This window comes from Nylanderia fulva, unplaced genomic scaffold (assembly GCF_048542155.1).
Source record: "Nylanderia fulva isolate GAGA-0341 unplaced genomic scaffold, ASM4854215v1 Scaffold24, whole genome shotgun sequence".
Lineage (NCBI taxonomy): Eukaryota > Metazoa > Arthropoda > Insecta > Hymenoptera > Formicidae > Nylanderia > Nylanderia fulva.
Window position 1 is genome coordinate 601,118 of NW_028190304.1, and position 21,705 is coordinate 622,822.

At 31.7% G+C, this 21,705-nt stretch overlaps 1 protein-coding gene and 2 long non-coding RNA genes across 16 annotated transcripts in view; all 3 read left to right on the top strand.

Moving 5' to 3' along the window:
- LOC114934251 (protein gustavus-like) overlaps nt 1–21,705 on the top strand; it is a 284,303-nt gene that overhangs the window by 252,690 nt on the left and 9,908 nt on the right. For 6 of the 13 annotated variants that reach the window (XM_085483226.1, XM_085483235.1, XM_085483234.1 and 3 more), the window contains one exon: nt 10,637–11,058. The exons of the other annotated variants lie outside the window; for them this stretch is intronic. In XM_085483226.1, coding sequence (XP_085339352.1) covers nt 11,034–11,058 — 25 coding nt within the window. In that variant the 5' untranslated portion in view covers nt 10,637–11,033. The remainder of the gene's footprint in view (nt 1–10,636; nt 11,059–21,705) is intronic. 13 annotated transcript variants of the gene reach the window in all.
- LOC146723042 (uncharacterized) lies at nt 12,065–13,477 on the top strand. Of its 2 annotated transcripts, XR_014924798.1 has the most exons (6): nt 12,065–12,305; nt 12,421–12,551; nt 12,668–12,798; nt 12,913–13,043; nt 13,159–13,289; nt 13,404–13,477. It is a non-coding gene; the product is annotated as an uncharacterized LOC146723042 (long non-coding RNA). The 2 variants fall into 2 exon arrangements; XR_014924797.1 differs by having other exon boundaries at nt 12,668–13,043.
- Nucleotides 13,588–14,514, top strand: LOC146723043 (uncharacterized). Its single transcript, XR_014924799.1, has 4 exons — nt 13,588–13,783; nt 13,898–14,028; nt 14,143–14,273; nt 14,388–14,514. It is a non-coding gene; the product is annotated as an uncharacterized LOC146723043 (long non-coding RNA).

The following is a 21,705-nucleotide window of genomic DNA, read 5'->3' on the forward strand; positions in this document are numbered from 1 at the left end:
CCTGGCCCTAAATGCGTTGCCAAGCGAATCCGAGATGATCTCACCGACCATGGAACTGGGAGAGTCAAGTCGAAAGCAGCCACCACATAACGGCCGCCCCAATATTTGACTTCGATCAAACTGAGAGCTGACTATTACATTGGAATTCAAGGACGAGAAATGTGGATCTCTAATAAAAGGGCTAAATCTTAACGATGAGCTTCGTTCGAAAGAGAGAATAATCATTACCAACGATGATTTAGATAATACATCCCTTCGGGTCAATTTTGATCGATTTATGTGCCAAACATACGAATCTTTACACAGTTTTAAAATAGTTCAGTATCTTAGATTTTTTTAGATTATCTCTTTCTCTCTCTTTTTTTTGTATTACACTTTTCATCCACAAAATTAATTAGAGACCAATTTTTCAATTTTTTTTTATATTATATATCTAAATGTGAACAGGCACTTCTCTCTCATTAGCTCGTACTAAAATTCAATTAAAATACAATTTTTTTTTAAATTATTTTTTGTTTCATAATTGGTGACATAGAATATTTTTATGCAGGATTTGTTTTTCTACGTTATCTCAGATAAATATTATCAAAATTGTATGAACAATATTTATATAATGTATCCGAATTTTTCTCTTTCTCTCTCTGGTCTTTTTTTTAAATTACATATATTTTTCCTCCGCAAAATTGATTTGAGAGATCAATTTTTCAATTTGTTATGTTATATATCTACATGTGTAAATATGCACTTCTTCTTTTTCTCTCGTTAACTCGAACTAAAATTCAATTAAAACACAATTTAAAAAAAAATTATTTTTTGTTTAATAATTGGTGACATACGATATCTTTATGCAAGATGGTAAAATATTTGTTTTTTCAAATTTCATTATTCTTTATCGAATTTAATTGAGTTCACATATGTACATGTGCATCGAAACGTCGCTTAACGCAAACGAGATGCAAACGAGAAACAGCAATAACATCTCACAGCGTGAACAATCAGTAACCCTCGGCGCTTTTTCCTTTCGGTGACGTCACATCACGCGGGACAAATAATAATCCCAAGACGCATTCCCAGGCGACTCTCGCAGCAATCATTGTTCATCTCAACGGCCTGTTTTCGCGTTGGCCGAAATAAAGCGGCAACCGATCCGATTATAATATATATACGACTTGCAAACCGTGTCGGAGCCATTGTTTCTCTCGCGCCGGGATTTTTTTTTAGGCCGGGGATTGTCGGGGTGTGGCAAAACTTGTAAAAAAAAAAGGCGCGGAGTAAAAAGAGAAGGCCTTAAAGACCACAAAAGACTCCACTTTGTGCTAAGAAACTGTAGGTGCGTTTGTGCTATCGAATTTTTATCGTCGCAGCTGGCGAACAGGTGTTGAGGCGACTGGCTAAGTCGCTGTCAGCTGTGCCGCACTAACGTCAAATCGACTGCTAAGTGTAAAGTGGCCGTTATTAGTTGTCGGTTGCGCTACGAACCGTCAATCGTCACGGAACCAGTCTATTGTCTATCAACATCTTTGTCGTGTAAATTAAAACTCTGCGCGGAAGAAACGAATATTTCACGCGATAATTGCTAGTGTCTGTGTCTGATACTAGAAGAATTTCTTTGAAGAAGAAACTTATATAAAAAATTAATAATTAAATTTTGTAAAAATTGTTAGTAGAACAAAGGATAAATTTAAGCGACCAAATCTAGCATATTTTTATTCATTAAAACGACGTTTGGACCATCAGCTTGTGGTCCTTATCAAGTAAAAATGTTATTATAATTGATTTTACAAGATAACAGTTATGCACATAGATTGAATTATACAAACGTCTTCAGTGGTCAATCTACCAGTTGACAAAAGAATTTAATTAATATAATATTCTGATTAAAGTTGCAGCTGTTTAAAATAATTTTGGATATAAAAATATGAATATAAAAAAATAAAAAAATAAATATAAATTTCTGAAAATATCTGTGTGTCTGTCTGATACTAGATCTTGAAGAATTTCTTTGAAAAAAACTTATATAAAAAATTAATAATTAAATTTTGTAAAAATTGCTAGTAGAATAATCAAAGGATAAATTTAAGCTACCAAATCTAGCATATTTTTATTCATTAAAACGACGTTTGGACCATCAGCTTATATGGTCCTTATCAAGTACACCGTAAAAATGTTATAATTAATTTTACAAGGTAATTACAAACAGTTACGTGCACACGAAATGAATTATACAAACGTCTTCAGTGGTCAATCTACCAGTTGACAAAAGAATTTAATTAATAAAATATTCTGATTAAGCTGTTTAAAATAATTTAGAATATAAAAAAAACAAAAAAATATAAATTTCTGAAATAATTAGTCATCGAAAAAATGGATGGTTTCCCGTTTCGTCATTTGCCCTCAATGCATACAAATCATCCATACATGTAATTTTCGGATTGGATCCTTGCTTTTAATGGCGTCGGCGACTCGACGAGAGAGGCAACGGCGACGCATTACGCATCATTTCAGTATCATTGAACGCAATTGACATCTACATCGTTAGAGTTGATTAGTACCGGTTGGCAACTGGTTTGTCGATGGCTCTTGGCGGTGCCGTGCGTGATGAGACAACCGGCCACGCGATTTATGGACGACGATGTTTGGTCGATCCTATGAGCTTTTCCCCGACATCGCGTCGTCCGGGAAAAAGGAAAAAGGGCTTCCGCCTCGAAGGGGGATTTGCTTAAAAATCCATATTATGGGTCCGCGTGTACGTCGTCGATAATCGTCCAAATGTCCCGTCTCTCTCGGAACGCAACACCGTAATCACGGAAGATTACGTCGAGCCACGCAACGGTGGTTACAGCACACACGAATGCACGATTATGATTGCTCGAAATCCGTGTGTGAGGCCGATACGCTGCTTCCGGATATATATGTTTATTAATAAATGGTAATAAATGCCGCCGTAGAAAAGTTCGCTCCCGGAGGATGTTGACGGGATTGCGATTTTATAACGTTCGAAAGACTCGAAAAAATAAAAAAAAAAAAAACTGTGTACTACTCTATTAAATTTTACCCTAACAACAGAAATGTTCGAAAGATATTCAGAGAATATCGATAGAATGTTGCAATATTCTATGGATATTCTCTGAATATCTTTTGAACATTTCTGCTGTTAGGGTATTAATGTAAAATTATACTTTAATAAATTCGAAGGTGTATGGGAATTAAAACGATAGGAAACAGATTGCGCTGTTAATATTTATGAATGAGTAACGTATCTATCTTCTGAAATAAATATTAATTGACAAATTAATCATTGTTAAGCGTGCTCGCGAATCATTACGAATCATCTGCTGCTGGGCGCGTGAAAATACCTATGAATTTTACGATGCGCAGCGTTAAACTAAACGTTGCATGAAACATCGACGTTGTACACGCTAAATATTTACGCGATGGAACGAGCGCGCGAGAATTTGTAAATTAATAATTAACACGGTCTCTCTTTCCGTCGTTTCTGGCAAATATTTATTCGCCGTACAAGCGTGCAAAACCTTGCAACGGAGTCAGCTGCATAAATGGAGAAATGCATCTTTTCTCATGCGGGCGGGACAATTGCGAGAAAATATTAATTGTCAGATTTTTTTCGAAATAAAATCAAAAATTGTTCATGAGATATGAGTTTTATTATTTTTCTCAAGCGTTTAAGGAGATGCTGAATCTGTCTGTTATATTTCGACAGATATTTTCATTTAACTATTTATTAATTGTACAGAAAAACCCTTTTCTTAAAGTACGACCGATGAAGAAACTGTAATTAATTTAACTTTCTGGGGTTTTTTTTATACATATATTAAGAGCCCAAATTTGTAATTATGAACACTTTAATTCTAAAAAAGGATTTTTCATTTTGTACAGCCAATAAATATAGTTAAATGAAAATAATATTTGTAGATAAAACAGACAGAGTCAGCATCCTCTTAACATGTCAAATTATATTATATATATATATATATATTTTTTTTATTAAATGATGGATTTAAAGTACATATCAATCAATAGGAATCAATATAAAATGATAAAAAATGGTTCATGAGATGTTTATAATTATTTCTAAAATATATAACATATGTCAAAAATTATATATATAGATATTTTCTCTTTAATTCAACGTGAATATTCTCTTGGAATTAATTTAAAGTAAATCTGTCATCGACAAAACTTTTCTCACTCTCGTCTCAGGGGGATGATAGTTTCGAAAAAATATGAATTGTCAGAATTTGTTGAAATGAAAAATTTGTTTTCAACGAAAATATATAGAGGCATGAAACAATGAGAAATTAAAGAGCATCATACAATTATCTTTATGCAAATTTATGCATCATATATATTTGGTTTAATCCGAGCCTCTTCTAAAAGATTTCTACATATCGCGACGTATGAGAGAATCTCTCTGCGGCAACTGGATTTTTGCCAGGAATATTCCGATGGTCTATTTTACAGAAGGAGCGCTCTCTCTCTCTCTCTCTCGTGGTGTAACGTCTGTCGGTCGTGAGGACTCGCGTGGCGCGGGCTCCGAAGGGCAGGGCAGGGTTGGATTTGGAGGTTGGTCCCGTGTGTCGAGGTGGGGCAAAGGTGACCCCCGCGGATCAATACCGCCGGTCGGGCGCTTCCATAGCGTTTGAACCGCCAAGCGGTTCTCGTATTTCGTCTCGAAATCAAATGTCCTTCGGTCCAGATCGTTTGTAGGAGTTAAATTCAAACAGATCTCTGTAGCGAGCGCGGATTAAATTAACCCTTTTGATGACTAGTACACATTTGACGAGCAAGCATTTTCTAGCAATTAATTTTTCTTCCGATACCGTGCTCCGAATTTCGAATTTTTGATTGCGTAGAAAATAAAATTGAGTGCAAATTTTTATTTTTGAGGAAGAAGTTTTTAATAACAAATTTGTGTTATGTACCAACAGTTTTTATTTTATATTGACACGTATCTGTAATACTGCTCGAATTTTTGACAGCTAAAATTCTGGAACGAAGTTCCGACAGTAGAATAACTTTATTACTGAATATTATTATATGTGACGAAAATTAAACTTTATATAGATCTTATGTTGAAAAAAAATATTTGACGACGAGCAAATCTGAATTTTTCATGAATTAATTTTGCGTAGTCATTTCTCGAAGTCTTTTGAAATGTTTAAAATTTCTAATTCTTGATAGCATAGGGATTAAAATTGAGTAAGAAATATGTTTTTGGAAAAGAACCAGTTTCTGTATAGTAATAAATTTTTGCCAATGATGAATTAATTTTTTTACATAACTTTAACTTTACATTGACATGTATTTCTGACAACAAAAATAATTCTAGAACAAAATTTTGATAACAAAACATTACTGAATCATAATCTGTAACACTTCTATTATTAAAATATTAAATTAATAGTATTAAAATCAAAAAAATAAACTCATAAAATTTACTACAATACACCTTTGCTCGTACACTCTCTGACTGCAATGTTTTTATTTATCATCCCGAATATTTGGATTGGCCGAGTCTCACAAACGGCGAGAAACCCTTCCCTCTCTCCATTTCCTCAATTTCAGTATACTTTCTCTTCGTTCCACTCAAGGTGATATCGCCGCGCCGCGGTTAACAGAGATAAATGCCATTAATGGACTTGAAATGAAACGCTTTGCTATAGCGGTCAGCACCGTGACGGCGATTTGCCATGAACGGCCCGCGCATGGCTCAAAGGGCATCTTGCTCATTTACTTTCCGCGCGGCGGGAAATTAAATTCGCGGTTTCTCGACCGCGTTTCCTGTTCGCCGCGCGGCAACAATCGTAATGATTTATTCATTTGCCGTAGCGATGATTAATTATGAATGTTTCTCAATTATTTGGAAAGGCATTTCGAGGCCGAGGTATTTTGAGCGTCCGCTTTTTTTTTTCTTACAAGGACACGCTTGTAATTTATTTATATCCGACGTTTACAAATATTAAACGGAAAATTATATTTTTTTTTTTTTTAAATGTATATACAGTAAAATTATACATTAAATATATATTAAAAATGTAAAATTAAAATATTTAATTTTTTAAATTCGTCTGTTTACGAGCGTCGATTGAAAATCGCACGATTATCTGAAAAGTAACACTGTATATAAACACGAATTACATAAATGGCACCTTGAGATTTTATAAATTCTCACATTTCTACTTTCCATAAATCTTGGGCAATCTGAAAATTTAATATCTCAAAAGGTTGACAAAATTCGGCAAAGTGAATTATTTTTTTTTTTTTTGCGCGCGCGATTAAAGTCAAGGCGAAGAAATTATCAGAAAATTATACGATATATTGAGAAGATGATAGGGAAGAAATAACTCGCTGGATATGCCAATATATTCAGTTACGTTGCATCAAACTCAACTATAGCCGAGAGTTCTGACGAATAAACAGGTGTCGACGAGGCGCAACGAATTTATGGCGAAACATCGCGCTATCCACTAAACGACCTTGTTAACAAACAACAACGATTAACCAACAGAAAGTTTCTTCGAGCCGGCTCTACATCGCGGGGGCTCTCTGTCGTTGATATAATTATCGCTAACTACGCTTTCCTAATGTGTTTATATTATCAAATCGCTGTGAAAGCAGGACAATTAATTTGCGCAAATTTGATCTCGGGGGAGGCTTGTCTGTCGCTCATCCCGAAATTTTGCTTCTACATATATTGTAATTAATTATTGGAGCTTGTAGATGTGAATATTGGAACGGATTTACATTGATACGCGTCATTTTTGGCCGTTTATATAAGCGTGATTATCCTAGTTTTAAATGATTTATATTTCACGACGAAATATTTCGAGCGGAATATTTATAAAACGCTATTTACAATTTCATATGTTGCATAATGCAGAGAAAACCCAGAAAATTGAAGAAATAGGACACATACATATATATAAATATAATGCATATGCATGTGAAATTATAGATAGATTTCTGTTTTGAATTTTGTCGCGAATTACAGGTCGTTTAAAATCGACTTTAATTGGCGATAGAATTTTATTTATAATTTCAATGTGTGCCACGTAATATGGAAAATCCATTAAAGAGAGAAAATTACACAAAGTTAATACAAAAATATTACATAGAATATATATACATATACGAGAGAAAATATATAAATCATAAATAAAATTCTGTTTTAAAAATTCATCACGAATTACAACAAATCGTCTAAAAAGTGGTTTTAATGCATGCGAGATCGAACTTTTTTGTCCGAGGCACAAGCGGAATTTTTTCAGGGATTTCCGTGGTAAGTTCCTTTTTCCTGGCGTTGATTATCGCGAATGAAACCGAATCGGCCGGATTCAGGATGCCAATGTCCGGTGTCCGCGACCGGAAGTCAGCACGGACCGACATGGATACGACGAGCGATCGAGTTATGGTCGGCGTACATTATATTACATCACAAGCTTGAGAGAAAGATCGTTGAATTGAAAAAAAAAAAAAAATGTCTCGTTAGCTCTTTTCGTTCTTTCTTTTTCCGGCTTCTCTCATCCGCATTTGACATTCGATATTTCAGTAAAATATAATAATTCAAATACAAATATATAAATTTAATATTATAAATGTAACATATGTAATATAAATATAATTAGTTAAAAATTATTAGGTGTGATTATTTCTAATTACAATCCACATACAAAAATTTATCTCAAGAAGAGATTTATAAAATTATAAAATCCACATCGTATCTTTCTTTTCATTTTCTGAAAATTTTTTTTCCTGCAGGATACAATAGAGAAAAAGAGAAAGAATTTCTGATTTAATTATACAATATTTTATCATATCTCGCTGGCATAAAATTATCTATTACCGCATTTGAATCCCTAATCTTCATTTGTTTTTCGTGGTTCTCTTTTTCTCTTCAAGTAGGCGATACATCATCATGTATACGACTAACCTTATTTATTCTGACATATTGTGTATTGTGTATTGTGTATTTCTACCAAGAAAGTCGATGTCTTCATATCTGCAGATCTCTACGTGCACTCTTGTAAACTTTCGCTTCTCCATTAATTATATTTTACTCGCAGTCTGAGGTAATGATTATCCGTAAATACATCAATTTTTATGTTAATTTTCATAGAAAAATAGATGTTCTTGAATATTCGCGAAAAGTTACTACCAATTTTTGTACAAATGACGTAATATTAAAAAATAATAAAAATCTGAAAACAAGATATATCGCATCGATCGATTTATGTAAAATATTATAATTACAATATAACGTAACTGCTCTTTCGAGCTAATTAATGTAATCATTTCTGTAATCTGCACTTTGCCTTATACATTTATCTTTAAATAATATATATATTTATTTTTAAATAAGTGAATAACAAAATACCTACCTCTTAAATTAATTAGTATATTCTAAATACATCTTAAGAAACACTTAACCTCTGTACTGTGAAGAAATAATTAAGGAAAATCTTATGTTAGAAGAAATTTCAAGAGATCTTTGAATTATCGCCCATTGTAACACGACATAACATGATAAGGCAAATTCCTTATCATCAATAAAATGCGGTTATTCTAAGGAAATTCACTCAAGTTTTCTCATATTCGCTTCACGTAGTTAATGTTCCGTATAATTTTTATGACACAAAGTATATTACAGAAACGTGGAGAAGATATTGAATTAAAGATGAAATTAATGACCTGATTTCATTAGACATCATTGCATTATAAAATCTTCAGTTATACTTAGGTTATTATTTTAATATTTTTTTAATGTTTCATTTTTCATTTATTTATTTTCTTTTAATAAATAATAAAAAATATATACTTGATATAATAAATATTTATATATGTAAATATACGTTTTTTCTGTATAAATAAAGCAAAAAATTTTCCGTGCTATGATAAATAAAAAAAATTTCCGCGATCAAAAAAAAACGCTACCTCCCATATATGCAATACTTTATTCGTTGCGAAGAATTAATCGATTTCCGCGATTCTCCAGTCCGCGCTTATGTACATCGGTAATCCGTTCCGCAAAGTCCCGCAAATAGGAAAACGTGATTAATCGAGATTCGCTCGGACGAAGCTTTTTTTTTCCTGAACCCGCAGACGAGGCTCGTACACCTCGGATTTATCCAAAATTCGAAGGCACCCTTGATTCGGCATGATTTTCCCGTGAGGAAAATTCGGGGAGGATTCATCCGCGGAAAAGGGGTGAAATCTAATTTTTGGTTTGAATTTTCATAAATTCTTCGAAATCTACTGAATCTCTCACTTTTGTAATTTTCACTTTGTGAGTAAACTCACCCAAAGAACCGTCATAGACCTCCAGATTTAGGCCTAAAATTGGTAGATTAAACTACTAATCTCTTAAAAGATTAGTAGTTTTAAGAATCTACCAATTCAAGCAACCGGGCTGCGTTCCAAAATTTACTCCTTGGAATAGGATAACCTTTGGTTAAACAATTAGATCAAAGAAACACAACCCAGACAGCACATGGATATCCACTGAACATCCAAAAGACATCCAATGTGGATATAACAGATATCTTCAGGATATCCTATTTTAATCTTAAGACCTCCTCTGGATGTCCTGATGAGCAAATGATCGCTCATTTTAATTCCTGAATCATCCTCAGGATATCGTGTAGAATATTCCAAGAACTTTATAGGATATGAAAAGGATGACTATTCCTAGGTAACACATATATTCGTTTCGAAAACGTTTTACAATAGTTTCTTCGAAATGTTTCATAACCGACTCTCGAAAACGTTTTTATATGAGTTAAAATGTCCACTCAAAAAACATCAAGAGGAACATTTATTTTCGAGTTTAAGAAACATTCAAAATACCATGTTTTTACTATTTTATACTTTATTCGTGAATTTGCAATAATATAAATATGTCCGCTCCTATCATATAAATCACATTGTGCAATAATTTTTGCAACGTTGATATATTTTCTACAACAAATTAATATAACATTCAAAGTCCATATGAGAAAAATAATAAAGAAAATTCCATCTAGGGACAAGTTTAAACTGCCGAACGGCAGAGTGCGTTTCTATCACACGAGTGATTTTACGTTTCGAGGTAGTTCTCCAATTAATATATTCGAAGACTATGAGCTGTTATAGATATCTATATTGTTTAAGCAGATATCAGAATCGCGTTTAAAAAATTTTGAAAATTATTGAGTACAATTTTTCTCAAAGACATTTTAGAATGTAGCTATAATAATTATTTTGAACCGCTGTTTTTTTAAGCAGAATTCCAATTTATTTCTTTTTACTTGTAGCTTTTTATTTCAAGCTTTGGTCTATCTTTATTATGTTAATAATTATAAAGGATATTTTTAAAGAAAATTCCATCTAGGGACACTGCCGAACGGTAGAGTGCGTTTCTTCTAGACGCCAAATGTGCTCGTCCTCGAAGGACGAGCGTTTGACGTAACGCTCTCGTGGGTTCGCCAACCGTGAAAATCAACCCCGGCCAAAATCACTTTCCCCCTTCCTCGGGGGTATCGATCCCGGCTCGCGTATCAATCTCTCTCTCTCTCTCTCTCTCACCCCATCATGGAACGCACACGAATTAACGTGCCCTCGTTCTGTTCTCGCATTGCAGGTACAAAGCGAATCGTTGCGTGAGCGGGGGCGGTAGCCGCGGAAACGGGGCGACTGGCGGTACCGGAGGCGGTTCAGGTACTGCAGGCAGCCGCGGCGGCGGGGGCGGTGGTAGCCCCGGTAGGGGCGCCGGCGGCGGCGGAGGAGGCGGAGGGGGAGACGGCGGGGGAGGATTAGACGGTGGCGCGGTGCCTACTGCACCACCGACTACCGGCCATCACCACCACCACCATCACCATCATCATCACTTCACCACCACGACCACCACGACTACCACCACCACCACCACCACCTGCGGCAACAGACACCACAGGCACAAACTGCCTGCCAGCAAGTGCACCGAACACCGACACCACCCCCATAACCACCGGCATCACTCACACCGCTCCCATCGGGGCATGAACATGGGCCAAAAGATTTCAGGTTGGTCGTCAAGACTCGAGGAACCACTTTCTCTAATTGACGATTACGATGATTTGCGCGATGTGATGTTAAAGGGAATTTAGTTTTTATTTTAGTCGAATGATTATTTTATTTTTTACGGGTGTCAGGGTGAGTTTTTTTTTAACTTTACGAAACGGAAAAATCTAAATACGTGATAAAATTTAAAAGAGATAAAAAAAGATTTCAGGTTGGTCGTCAAGACTCGAGGAACCACTTTCTCTAATTGACGATTACGATGATTTGCGCGATGTGATGTTAAAGGGAATTTAGTTTTTATTTTAGTCGAATGATTATTTTATTTTTTACGGGTGTCAGGGTGAGTTTTTTTTTAACTTTACGAAACGGAAAAATCTAAATACGTGATAAAATTTAAAAGAGATAAAAAAAGATTTCAGGTTGGTCGTCAAGACTCGAGGAACCACTTTCTCTAATTGACGATTACGATGATTTGCGCGATGTGATGTTAAAGGGAATTTAGTTTTTATTTTAGTCGAATGATTATTTTATTTTTTACGGGTGTCAGGGTGAGTTTTTTTTTAACTTTACGAAACGGAAAAATCTAAATACGTGATAAAATTTAAAAGAGATAAAAAAAGATTTCTGGTTGGTCGTCAAGACTCGAGGAACCACCCTCTCTAATTGACGATTATGATGATTTGCGCGATGTGATGTTAAAGGGAATTTAGTTTTTATTTTAGTCGAATGATTATTTTATTTTTTACGAGTGTCAGGGTGAGTTTTTTTAATGATGATTTGTGAAAGAAGTAATTATACAATTTTTATTTTGAGATTCAAAACGAAGCGGAAAAATTTAAATGCATGATAAAATTTAAAAGAGATAAAAAAAGATTTCAGGTTGATCATCAAGACTCAAAAAACCACCCTCTCTAATTGACGATTATGATGATTTGCGCGATGTGATGAAAGGGAATTAGTTTCTATTTTAGTCAAATGGTTATTTTATTTTACCAGTGTCAGGGTGAGTTTTTTAAATGATGATTTGTGAAAGAAGTAATTATACAATTTTTATTTTGAGATTCAAAACGAAGCGGAAAAATCTAAATGCATGATAAAATTTAAAAGAGATAAAAAAAGATTTCAGGTTGATCATCAAGACTCAAAAAACCACCCTCTCTAATTGACGATTATGATGATTTGCGCGATGTGATGAAAGGGAATTAGTTTTTATTTTAGTCAAATGGTTATTTTATTTTACCAGTGTCAGGGTGAGTTTTTTTAATGATGATTTGTGAAAGAAGTAATTATACAATTTTTATTTTGAGATTCAAAACGAAGCGGAAAAATCTAAATGCATGATAAAATTTAAAAGAGATAAAAAAGATTTCAGGTTGATCATCAAGACTCAAAAAACCACCCTCTCTAATTGACGATTATGATGATTTGCGCGATGTGATGAAAGGGAATTAGTTTTTATTTTAGTCAAATGGTTATTTTATTTTACCAGTGTCAGGGTGAGTTTTTTTAAATGATGATTTGTGAAAGAAGTAATTATACAATTTTTATTTTGAGATTCAAAACGAAGCGGAAAAATCTAAATGCATGATAAAATTTAAAAGAGATAAAAAAGATTTCAGGTTGATCATCAAGACTCAAAAAACCACCCTCTCTAATTGACGATTATGATGATTTGCGCGATGTGATGAAAGGGAATTAGTTTTTATTTTAGTCAAATGGTTATTTTATTTTACCAGTGTCAGGGTGAGTTTTTTTAATGATGATTTGTGAAAGAAGTAATTATACAATTTTTATTTTGAGATTCAAAACGAAGCGGAAAAATCTAAATACATGATAAAATTTAAAAGAAATAAAAAGATTTCAGGTTGATCATCAAGACTCAAAAAACCACCCTCTCTAATTGACGATTATGATGATTTGCGCGATGTGATGAAAGGGAATTAGTTTTTATTTTAGTCAAATGGTTATTTTATTTTACCAGTGTCAGGGTGAGTTTTTTAAATGATGATTTGTGAAAGAAGTAATTATACAATTTTTATTTTGAGATTCAAAACGAAGCGGAAAAATCTAAATGCATGATAAAATTTAAAAGAGAATAAAAAGATTTCAGGTTGATCATCAAGACTCAAAAAACCACCCTCTCTAATTGACGATTATGATGATTTGCGCGATGTGATGAAAGGGAATTAGTTTTTATTTTAGTCAAATGGTTATTTTATTTTACCAGTGTCAGGGTGAGTTTTTTAATGATGATTTGTGAAAGAAGTAATTATACAATTTTTATTTTGAGATTCAAAACGAAGCGGAAAAATCTAAATGCATGATAAAATTTAAAAGAGATAAAAAAGATTTCAGGTTGATCATCAAGACTCAAAAAACCACCCTCTCTAATTGACGATTATGATGATTTGCGCGATGTGATGAAAGGGAATTTAGTTTCTATTTTAGTCAAATGGTTATTTTATTTTACCAGTGTCAGGGTGAGTTTTTTTAATGATGATTTGTGAAAGAATGTAATTATACAATTTTTATTTTGAGATTCAAAACGAAGCGGAAAAATCTAAATGCATGATAAAATTTAAAAGAGATAAAAAAAGATTTCAGGTTGATCATCAAGACTCAAAAAACCACCCTCTCTAATTGACGATTATGATGATTTGCGCGATGTGATGAAAGGGAATTAGTTTTTATTTTAGTCAAATGGTTACTTTATTTTACCAGTGTCAGGGTGAGTTTTTTAAATGATGATTTGTGAAAGAAGTAATTATACAATTTTTATTTTGAGATTCAAAACGAAGCGGAAAAATCTAAATACATGATAAAATTTAAAAGAAATAAAAAGATTTCAGGTTGATCATCAAGACTCAAAAAACCACCCTCTCTAATTGACGATTATGATGATTTGCGCGATGTGATGAAAGGGAATTAGTTTTTATTTTAGTCAAATGGTTACTTTATTTTACCAGTGTCAGGGTGAGTTTTTTAAATGATGATTTGTGAAAGAAGTAATTATACAATTTTTATTTTGAGATTCAAAACGAAGCGGAAAAATCTAAATACATGATAAAATTTAAAAGAAATAAAAAGATTTCAGGTTGATCATCAAGACTCAAAAAACCACCCTCTCTAATTGACGATTATGATGATTTGCGCGATGTGATGAAAGGGAATTAGTTTTTATTTTAGTCAAATGGTTACTTTATTTTACCAGTGTCAGGGTGAGTTTTTTTAATGATGATTTGTGAAAGAAGTAATTATACAATTTTTATTTTGAGATTCAAAACGAAGCGGAAAAATCTAAATACATGATAAAATTTAAAAGAAATAAAAAGATTTCAGGTTGGTCATCAAGACTCAAAAAACCACCCTCTCTAATTGACGATTATGATGATTTGCGCGATGTGATGAAAGGGAATTAGTTTTTATTTTAGTCAAATGATTATTTTATTTTACCAGTGTCAGGATGAATTTTTTTAATGATGATTTGTGAAAGAAGTAATTATAAAATTTTTATTTTGATTTAAGAGTTCAAAAAGATTCAAAAAATCTAAACATATTTTCTTCTCTGAATCTTTAAAATGTTATTTGTGTTTATATAATTAATTTAACAGCTATATAATATGAGTAAATAACAGCCTTATAATATTAGACTGCATTGTATATATTTATTATCTACTAATTAAAAAAATATTGCTAAAATATCGCTGCGGATAGGATTTATATGATTCTTAATAAAGATGCGGTGTCTTATAAAAATACATTTAAAAAGTAGTATCAAAGATAAATTCACACACTTAATATTTTGCAAAGAAAAAATTAAAAAATTATACATGTAATTTTTTGAATACCTGGAAATTGGATAATAATTCCGCTGGATTAAAATACAGGAACAGTTCAGTTAATTCACACTTAAATATTATAGCTTAGAAGTCACATAGTCGATAAAACAATATAGCTGACTTCTTCTCTATAGTTTTTTCACTTTTATGTCGTAAATCTTTAAATTAATCTCATTTTTTAATAATTTTTTCAACTTTTATAATATTTATTTAATTTTATAATATTTAACACTACACTTGTGCTATGACTCTAATGTTGCTTCTTCGACCTACACACAAAGAATGGTACAAATTTATCTGGCAAAAATGTTAATCTCTATAGTAACTGTAGGTCTCTATATTGTAGTATAACTGTAGGTTACTATTTAGTTACTCTATGTAGCTCTAGAGGTCGTCTTTTTTCTTCCAATGTCGAGTAAAAAAAAACATATATATTCGCTACCACACTCCATTCATAAACGTCATCTAGAGGTCGAACGTGTAAACTTTAAAAAAAAATCTATGCTCTCATTTGTCGAAATCTAGTGAATCTCTCACTTTTGTAATTTTCACTTTGTGAGTAAACTCACCCAAAGAACCGTCATAGGCCTTCAGATTTAAGCCTAAAATTGGTAGATTAAACTATTAATTTCTTAAAAGATTAGTAGTTTTAAGAATTTACCAATTCAAGCATCCGGGCTGCGTTCCAAAATTTACTCCTTGGAATAGAATAGCATTTGATTAAACAATTAGATCAAAGAAACACAACCCAGACAGCACATGAATATCCGCTGGACATCCAAAAGATATCCAATGTGGATATAACAGATATCTTCAGGATATCCTATTTTAATCTTAAGACCTCCTCTGGATGTCCTGATGAAGAGCAAATACATAATCGCTCATTTTAAATCCTGAATCATCCTCAGGATATCGTGTAGAATATTCCAAGAACTTTATAGGATATGAAAAGGATGACTATTCCTAGGTAACACATATATTCGTTTCGAAAACGTTTTACAATAGTTTCTTCGAAATGTTTCATAACCGACTCTCGAAAACGTTTTTTATGAGTTAAAATGTCCACTCAAAAAACATCAAGAGAAACATTTATTTTCGAGTTTAAGAAACATTCAAAATACCATTTTTTTACTATTTTGTACTTTATTCGTGAATTTGTAATAATATAGATATGTCCGCTCCTATTATATAAATCATATTGTGCAATAATTTTTGCAACGTTGATATATTTTCTACAACAAATTAATATAACATTTAAAGTCCATATGAGAAAAATAATAAAGAAAATTCCATCTAGGGACAAGTTTAAACTGCCGAACGGCAGAGTGCATTTCTATCACACGAGTGATTTTACGTTTCGAGGTAGTTCTCCAATTAATATATTCGAAGACTATGAGCTGTTATAGATATCTATATTGTCTAAGCAGATATCAGAATCGCGTTTAAAAAATTTTGAAAATTATTGAGTACAATTTTTCTCAAAGATATTTTAGAATGTAGCTATAATAATTATTTTGAACTGCTGTTTTTTTAAGCAGAATTCTAATTTATTTCTTTTTACTCCTTTTTTTACTTGGAGCTTTTTATTTCAAGCTTTGGTCTATCTTTATTATGTTAATAATTATTATAAAGGATATTTTTAAACAACAAAACACAATCACTCTGACACATGTTAGATATTATTATAAAGTATGATTTAAAAAACCAGGCCTCAACTTTCCCCTAAATATAAATTAAAGCTATATGGCATGTATCGTGCATATATCATACATATACGCATTTAACATTATATTATCATGTGCCACACTGCGTGCAGAGTTCGCTCGTAAAAGGATTGAAGCTCGTCTGCGTATGCATATGTGCGTGTATGTACGTGTGTATGTGCTCACGACTTCTTCGGATTAACTCACATCGTGAAGCGTACATCGAGGGTCAAGGCCCTTGACCGCGCCTCATTTTACCTGCTCAGGTAGAGCCTGGAACAGGTCCTTTAAACAAGATGCCTGCTTGCTCTCTCCAAGAGACAAGGCCTTCAAAATGACACCCTTTTCAAATTTTTGTACTATCTAAACTCACAATCTTAAATTTACACATTTCTGTCGAGATAATAAAATCACGAGCTTATATTTACATTTCTGTCAAGATAATAAATATATTTACCATAACTGGCAGAAGAGAGATAGACCTCTTAGTTATGGAAAATAACTTAAGAGAGATAAGATAGTTTACGTTTTCTTTTTGTTTAAAATAACTTCCGCATAATATAACGTTATTTACATCTCATGATGTAACGAAATAATTTTTTTACACATAACGAAACGCAATAATAAATAATTATTAATTTATATACATATATAACAATTATATATAACAATTATATATAATAATATATCAACGTTTTCATTTTTATATATATGAAAAAAATTGGGAAACACAAATATCAGTTATCAATTAAATAACTTTGCCTTATCATTTCTTTCCAAGATCTGATTTGTATTCTGAACAACGAGACGCCTTCATCGGAACTCATTCGTCACATTAGACACAACCAGCATGTTCGTATATTTTACGAATTTATTTTTCTTCAACAGTTACATCCTGTTTCGTAAGAATCCCACAACCGGCTGAATGTCGTCATCGACTTATAGATATGACTTTAACCGTTGTTTGGTCGTAACTGAATGTATCGAACATCAAATAAATTGTAAAAAGAAGTAATTTTTAATCAAATAAAATTTTCAAATCTAATTTTAAATAGAAGTTAGTTATATGGAAAATATAAAAAAACATAAAGAATTAATAAAAAATGTGGTAGTAATTTAATCAACCAACTCTGGCTATTTAATGATCTTTATTTAATATTCACGACGTTTCGGCCCTTATCAAGTGCTACAAATTATAATAATGACAATTATTAGAAAATTAAAAAATTAAAAAATTAATTAAAAAGTAACTGAGTAACAATAAATATTTCCACACATTAATATGTATCCTACCTAAAACACAACTTTCTATATAGAAACTTAATTTCTGATCTTAAAATGTGACATGATATAATGTGAAACAATTAACTATATTATTGTGTTGGTTTCAAGCTCTTTATATACTCATTACTTCGATCAAACTAAACGACCTTTATTAGTTTATCGTAAACAATATTTAAATTATCCGTGTCTTTTTGTAAATTGATTGTGTTGTCAAATTTTTTGATAAAAAACATCTCCGCGATTTCTCTTTTTTGTACATATTTCTCATGATGTAAAATTTCAGGAGCGGACCAATCAAAATCATGACCATTATCGAATTTATGATTACTAATGACTGAATAATTACTATTGTGTACCTTAATGTTATTAAAATGTTCTTTTATGCGTGTGCCTAATTGTCGTTTAGTCTGACCGACGTATGATTGGTCCGCTCCTGAAATTTTACATCATGAGAAATATGTACGAAAAAGAGAAATCGCGGAGATGTTTTTTATCAAAAAATTTGACAACACAATCAATTTACAAAAAGACACGGATAATCTAAATATTGTTTACGATAAACTAATAAAGGTCGTTTAGTTTGATCGAAGTAATGAGTATATAAAGAGCTTGAAACCAACACAATAATATAGTTAATTGTTTCACATTATATCATGTCACATTTTAAGATCAGAAATTAAGTTTCTATATAGAAAGTTGTGTTTTAGGTAGGATACATATTAATGTGTGGAAATATTTATTGTTACTCAGTTACTTTTTAATTAATTTTTTAATTTTTTAATTTTCTAATAATTGTCATTATTATAATTTGTAGCACTTGATAAGGGCCGAAACGTCGTGAATATTAAATAAAGATCATTAAATAGCCAGAGTTGGTTGATTAAATTACTACCATTTTTTAATTATCATCTGGTGACTTCAGAGATTTTTACATCTTTTAATAAAAAATGTATTCAATTTTATACAAATCTTTAGGTAAAATCATATATGTATATGTGTATGTATATATAAAATTATATATATATTCGTATAAACTCGATAAAAAATTCATAAAATCAATAAAAATATTTTTCTTTCTCAATATAAAAGATAAAGATTATAGAGAGAAATAATTGGATATGTAGAAATATAAAAGAGAACCAAAATATAGAAAAAAATAAAGAATTAATAAATATTTTAATATTTAATATCCAATCAATGAAAGGTTTTTTCTCTTCGTTTCGTTATACGGTTATAATGTGAATCGTCCATCTGAAATTTTTCATACGTTAAATTACATCGTCGTCGGGGTTCAGCGCCTCCACGAAGTAATGACCGTCGTGGCTAATTACTTACCGCATACAACGATTCTCATTAAGAGACTCACGGGTCCGCGGACGATTCCCGCTCCAAGGATAGTCGTCATTTCTACCTCTACATTTTTTATACGTCGTTTTTCTTTAACAAGGCACTCTTTCGGGACCTTTTCTCTCTCTTTTGTCCACCTTAGACTTCAAAAATGCACAGGACATTACTTGTGAATTTTTACCCTTATTTTCCCGAAAAATGTGCAGTTTCCTGCCAATAATGAATGACAGGTATACGACAAGATTATTTGTATTTTATACAAATCTTCAAATATCTAAATACACGATGACATTTTTTTCTTTTCATTGATTTCCGGAATAGACCTAATTTCATGATACAAATTCCCTGAATTTTACGATCTGGAGTCGCATTTATTCGGCGCGGCATATAAATTGAAATAACCCAAATGTTAAAAGACTGCAAAAAGAGGGTCCTGGACTTAAGTCTTCGGCTTCGTTTGGTAAAAGGGCATATTATCGTTTATTCTTTATTAAAACCTATATACGTGTCGATTCTTTGGAATCCGCTATAAGAAAACCTTAAAAACCCTCGAGGACGTGAACGGATGTCGGAAAACTTGACACAAACCAAGAATATTTTACTATAGTCCTCTATACATATAGTAAGTTTTTAAAGAGATTTTGGGGTTCTCAATTGGCATTCCGAAAAACTCTCCGAAGTCCGAAGTCCTCCGAAACCTTCAAAAACTTAACGCAAGGTCATTTTCCTTCTGTCTTATTTCCCTTACTTCCTTTCATGATCGCCAAATCTGATTTATCCTATTGTAGTATTCCGATAGCATTCCTAGCATTCCTTGATGCTAACATCAGGGAAGAATCCATTGTCAGGGTAACGTCTTAAATTTCAGGTAGAAACGAATAAAAAGAAGGCACCGTTTCTCTTTCTCTCTCTCTCTCTCTTTCATTGTCCTCACTTGTTAAAGATTCCTATCCTTTTCTATCTTATAGATTCTGTCTTTTTCTATATACCCAAACTTTATTTCTCAAAAAGACACGCTCGGTTTACATACTATCTGTTCTTTGTGTGGACATTTAAAACTTGAATCTCGAACAAGCATCTATAAAAGCCGAAGGGTCTCTTCCTTATTTTCGTTTAACAATATCGTAGTTTCGCGATATGGCGTTATATATATTTTTATATTGGCCGTGTCCAAGTAAAAATTTGGTGCCTTGTGCACCGGTATTTATTTCTAACGAAAAATTATTTAGTTTCGTTAGGATAACGCATTGTCATCCGCGATTTGGCTCTTGTTGCCCGTCTTATACGTTAAATTTATATTTATATTTTTATATGTTAATAAAAATATTAATCTCCTCGAATCTATCAATGCAACGTATAGTTCGAAATGCAATAATTTTATTTTGTATCCCCCGCTATTTTTATACTTAATTAATATGACCAATATACCAAGAGATATGCACCGAATTTCTGAGATATTTTAAAATGAAATTATACGCTCTTCTTTTTTTTATTTATATCTGTAAAGCTCAATAAATTAAAGATTCAATGATATAAGATAAAATGTTGTAAACATTATTTGTATTATTAAATTATGATTTTTATTTTTTCAATATTGTAAATAATTATATATTATACATATTTATTAAATAAAAATAATTAAATAATTAAAATTGAAAAAATGCTTAAATAGAAATAGAATAAAAAATTAATTAAAGGAATAAATATTTGAAAATATTTTTTTTTTAATCTCTTTCAATGATGAATCATAGTGTGAAAATAAGATGAAAATCTGAAATAAATTTCTTTCATACTTATATATATATGATTTGATTTCTACAAAATTATTAATTCTACTTATACCTTAACACACAAATGCATACAGACTGTGGTTTAAACTAATAAATGATATAATATATTAATGTACTTTTTATTATCGTATCTTATTTTTTTAAAGATAAAATTCGATAAAAACAAATAATTGAAACAGAGACTAATAAAGTTGAAAAATTGATAGAAGTCAAATCATCATTTATTTAAGAACGATATTTACAAATACGATAGCGTGTATATAGAAATAATAACTGATAAAGATACAAAATTCTCTTCGGTCACGTAGCATACGCGACATATATATTTTTCAAAACAAAAAGATGTCAGACAAATAATTTATCATAAGAGTTTTTGATATAAAAAAGTGTCGCCTTCTTTTCTATCTCGAGGGCTCTCTACTTGTATATAATTTCTTTCCATAAAACGGTTCACGGTTGCCCGTTCCACTCCTTATTAAAAGGCTGTTATATATTATTATCATATTATATATTTCAACACTTTACATAAGCATTTATGCAATTTTGTGTGATCTACGAGTTTATCTTTCTTTATTCACAAAAAATAAATTATATTAATAATATATATTTTATAATATAAATTATATATTATATTATAATATTAATTATATATTATAAAATAATGTCAAACAAATCCAATAAGTTCGA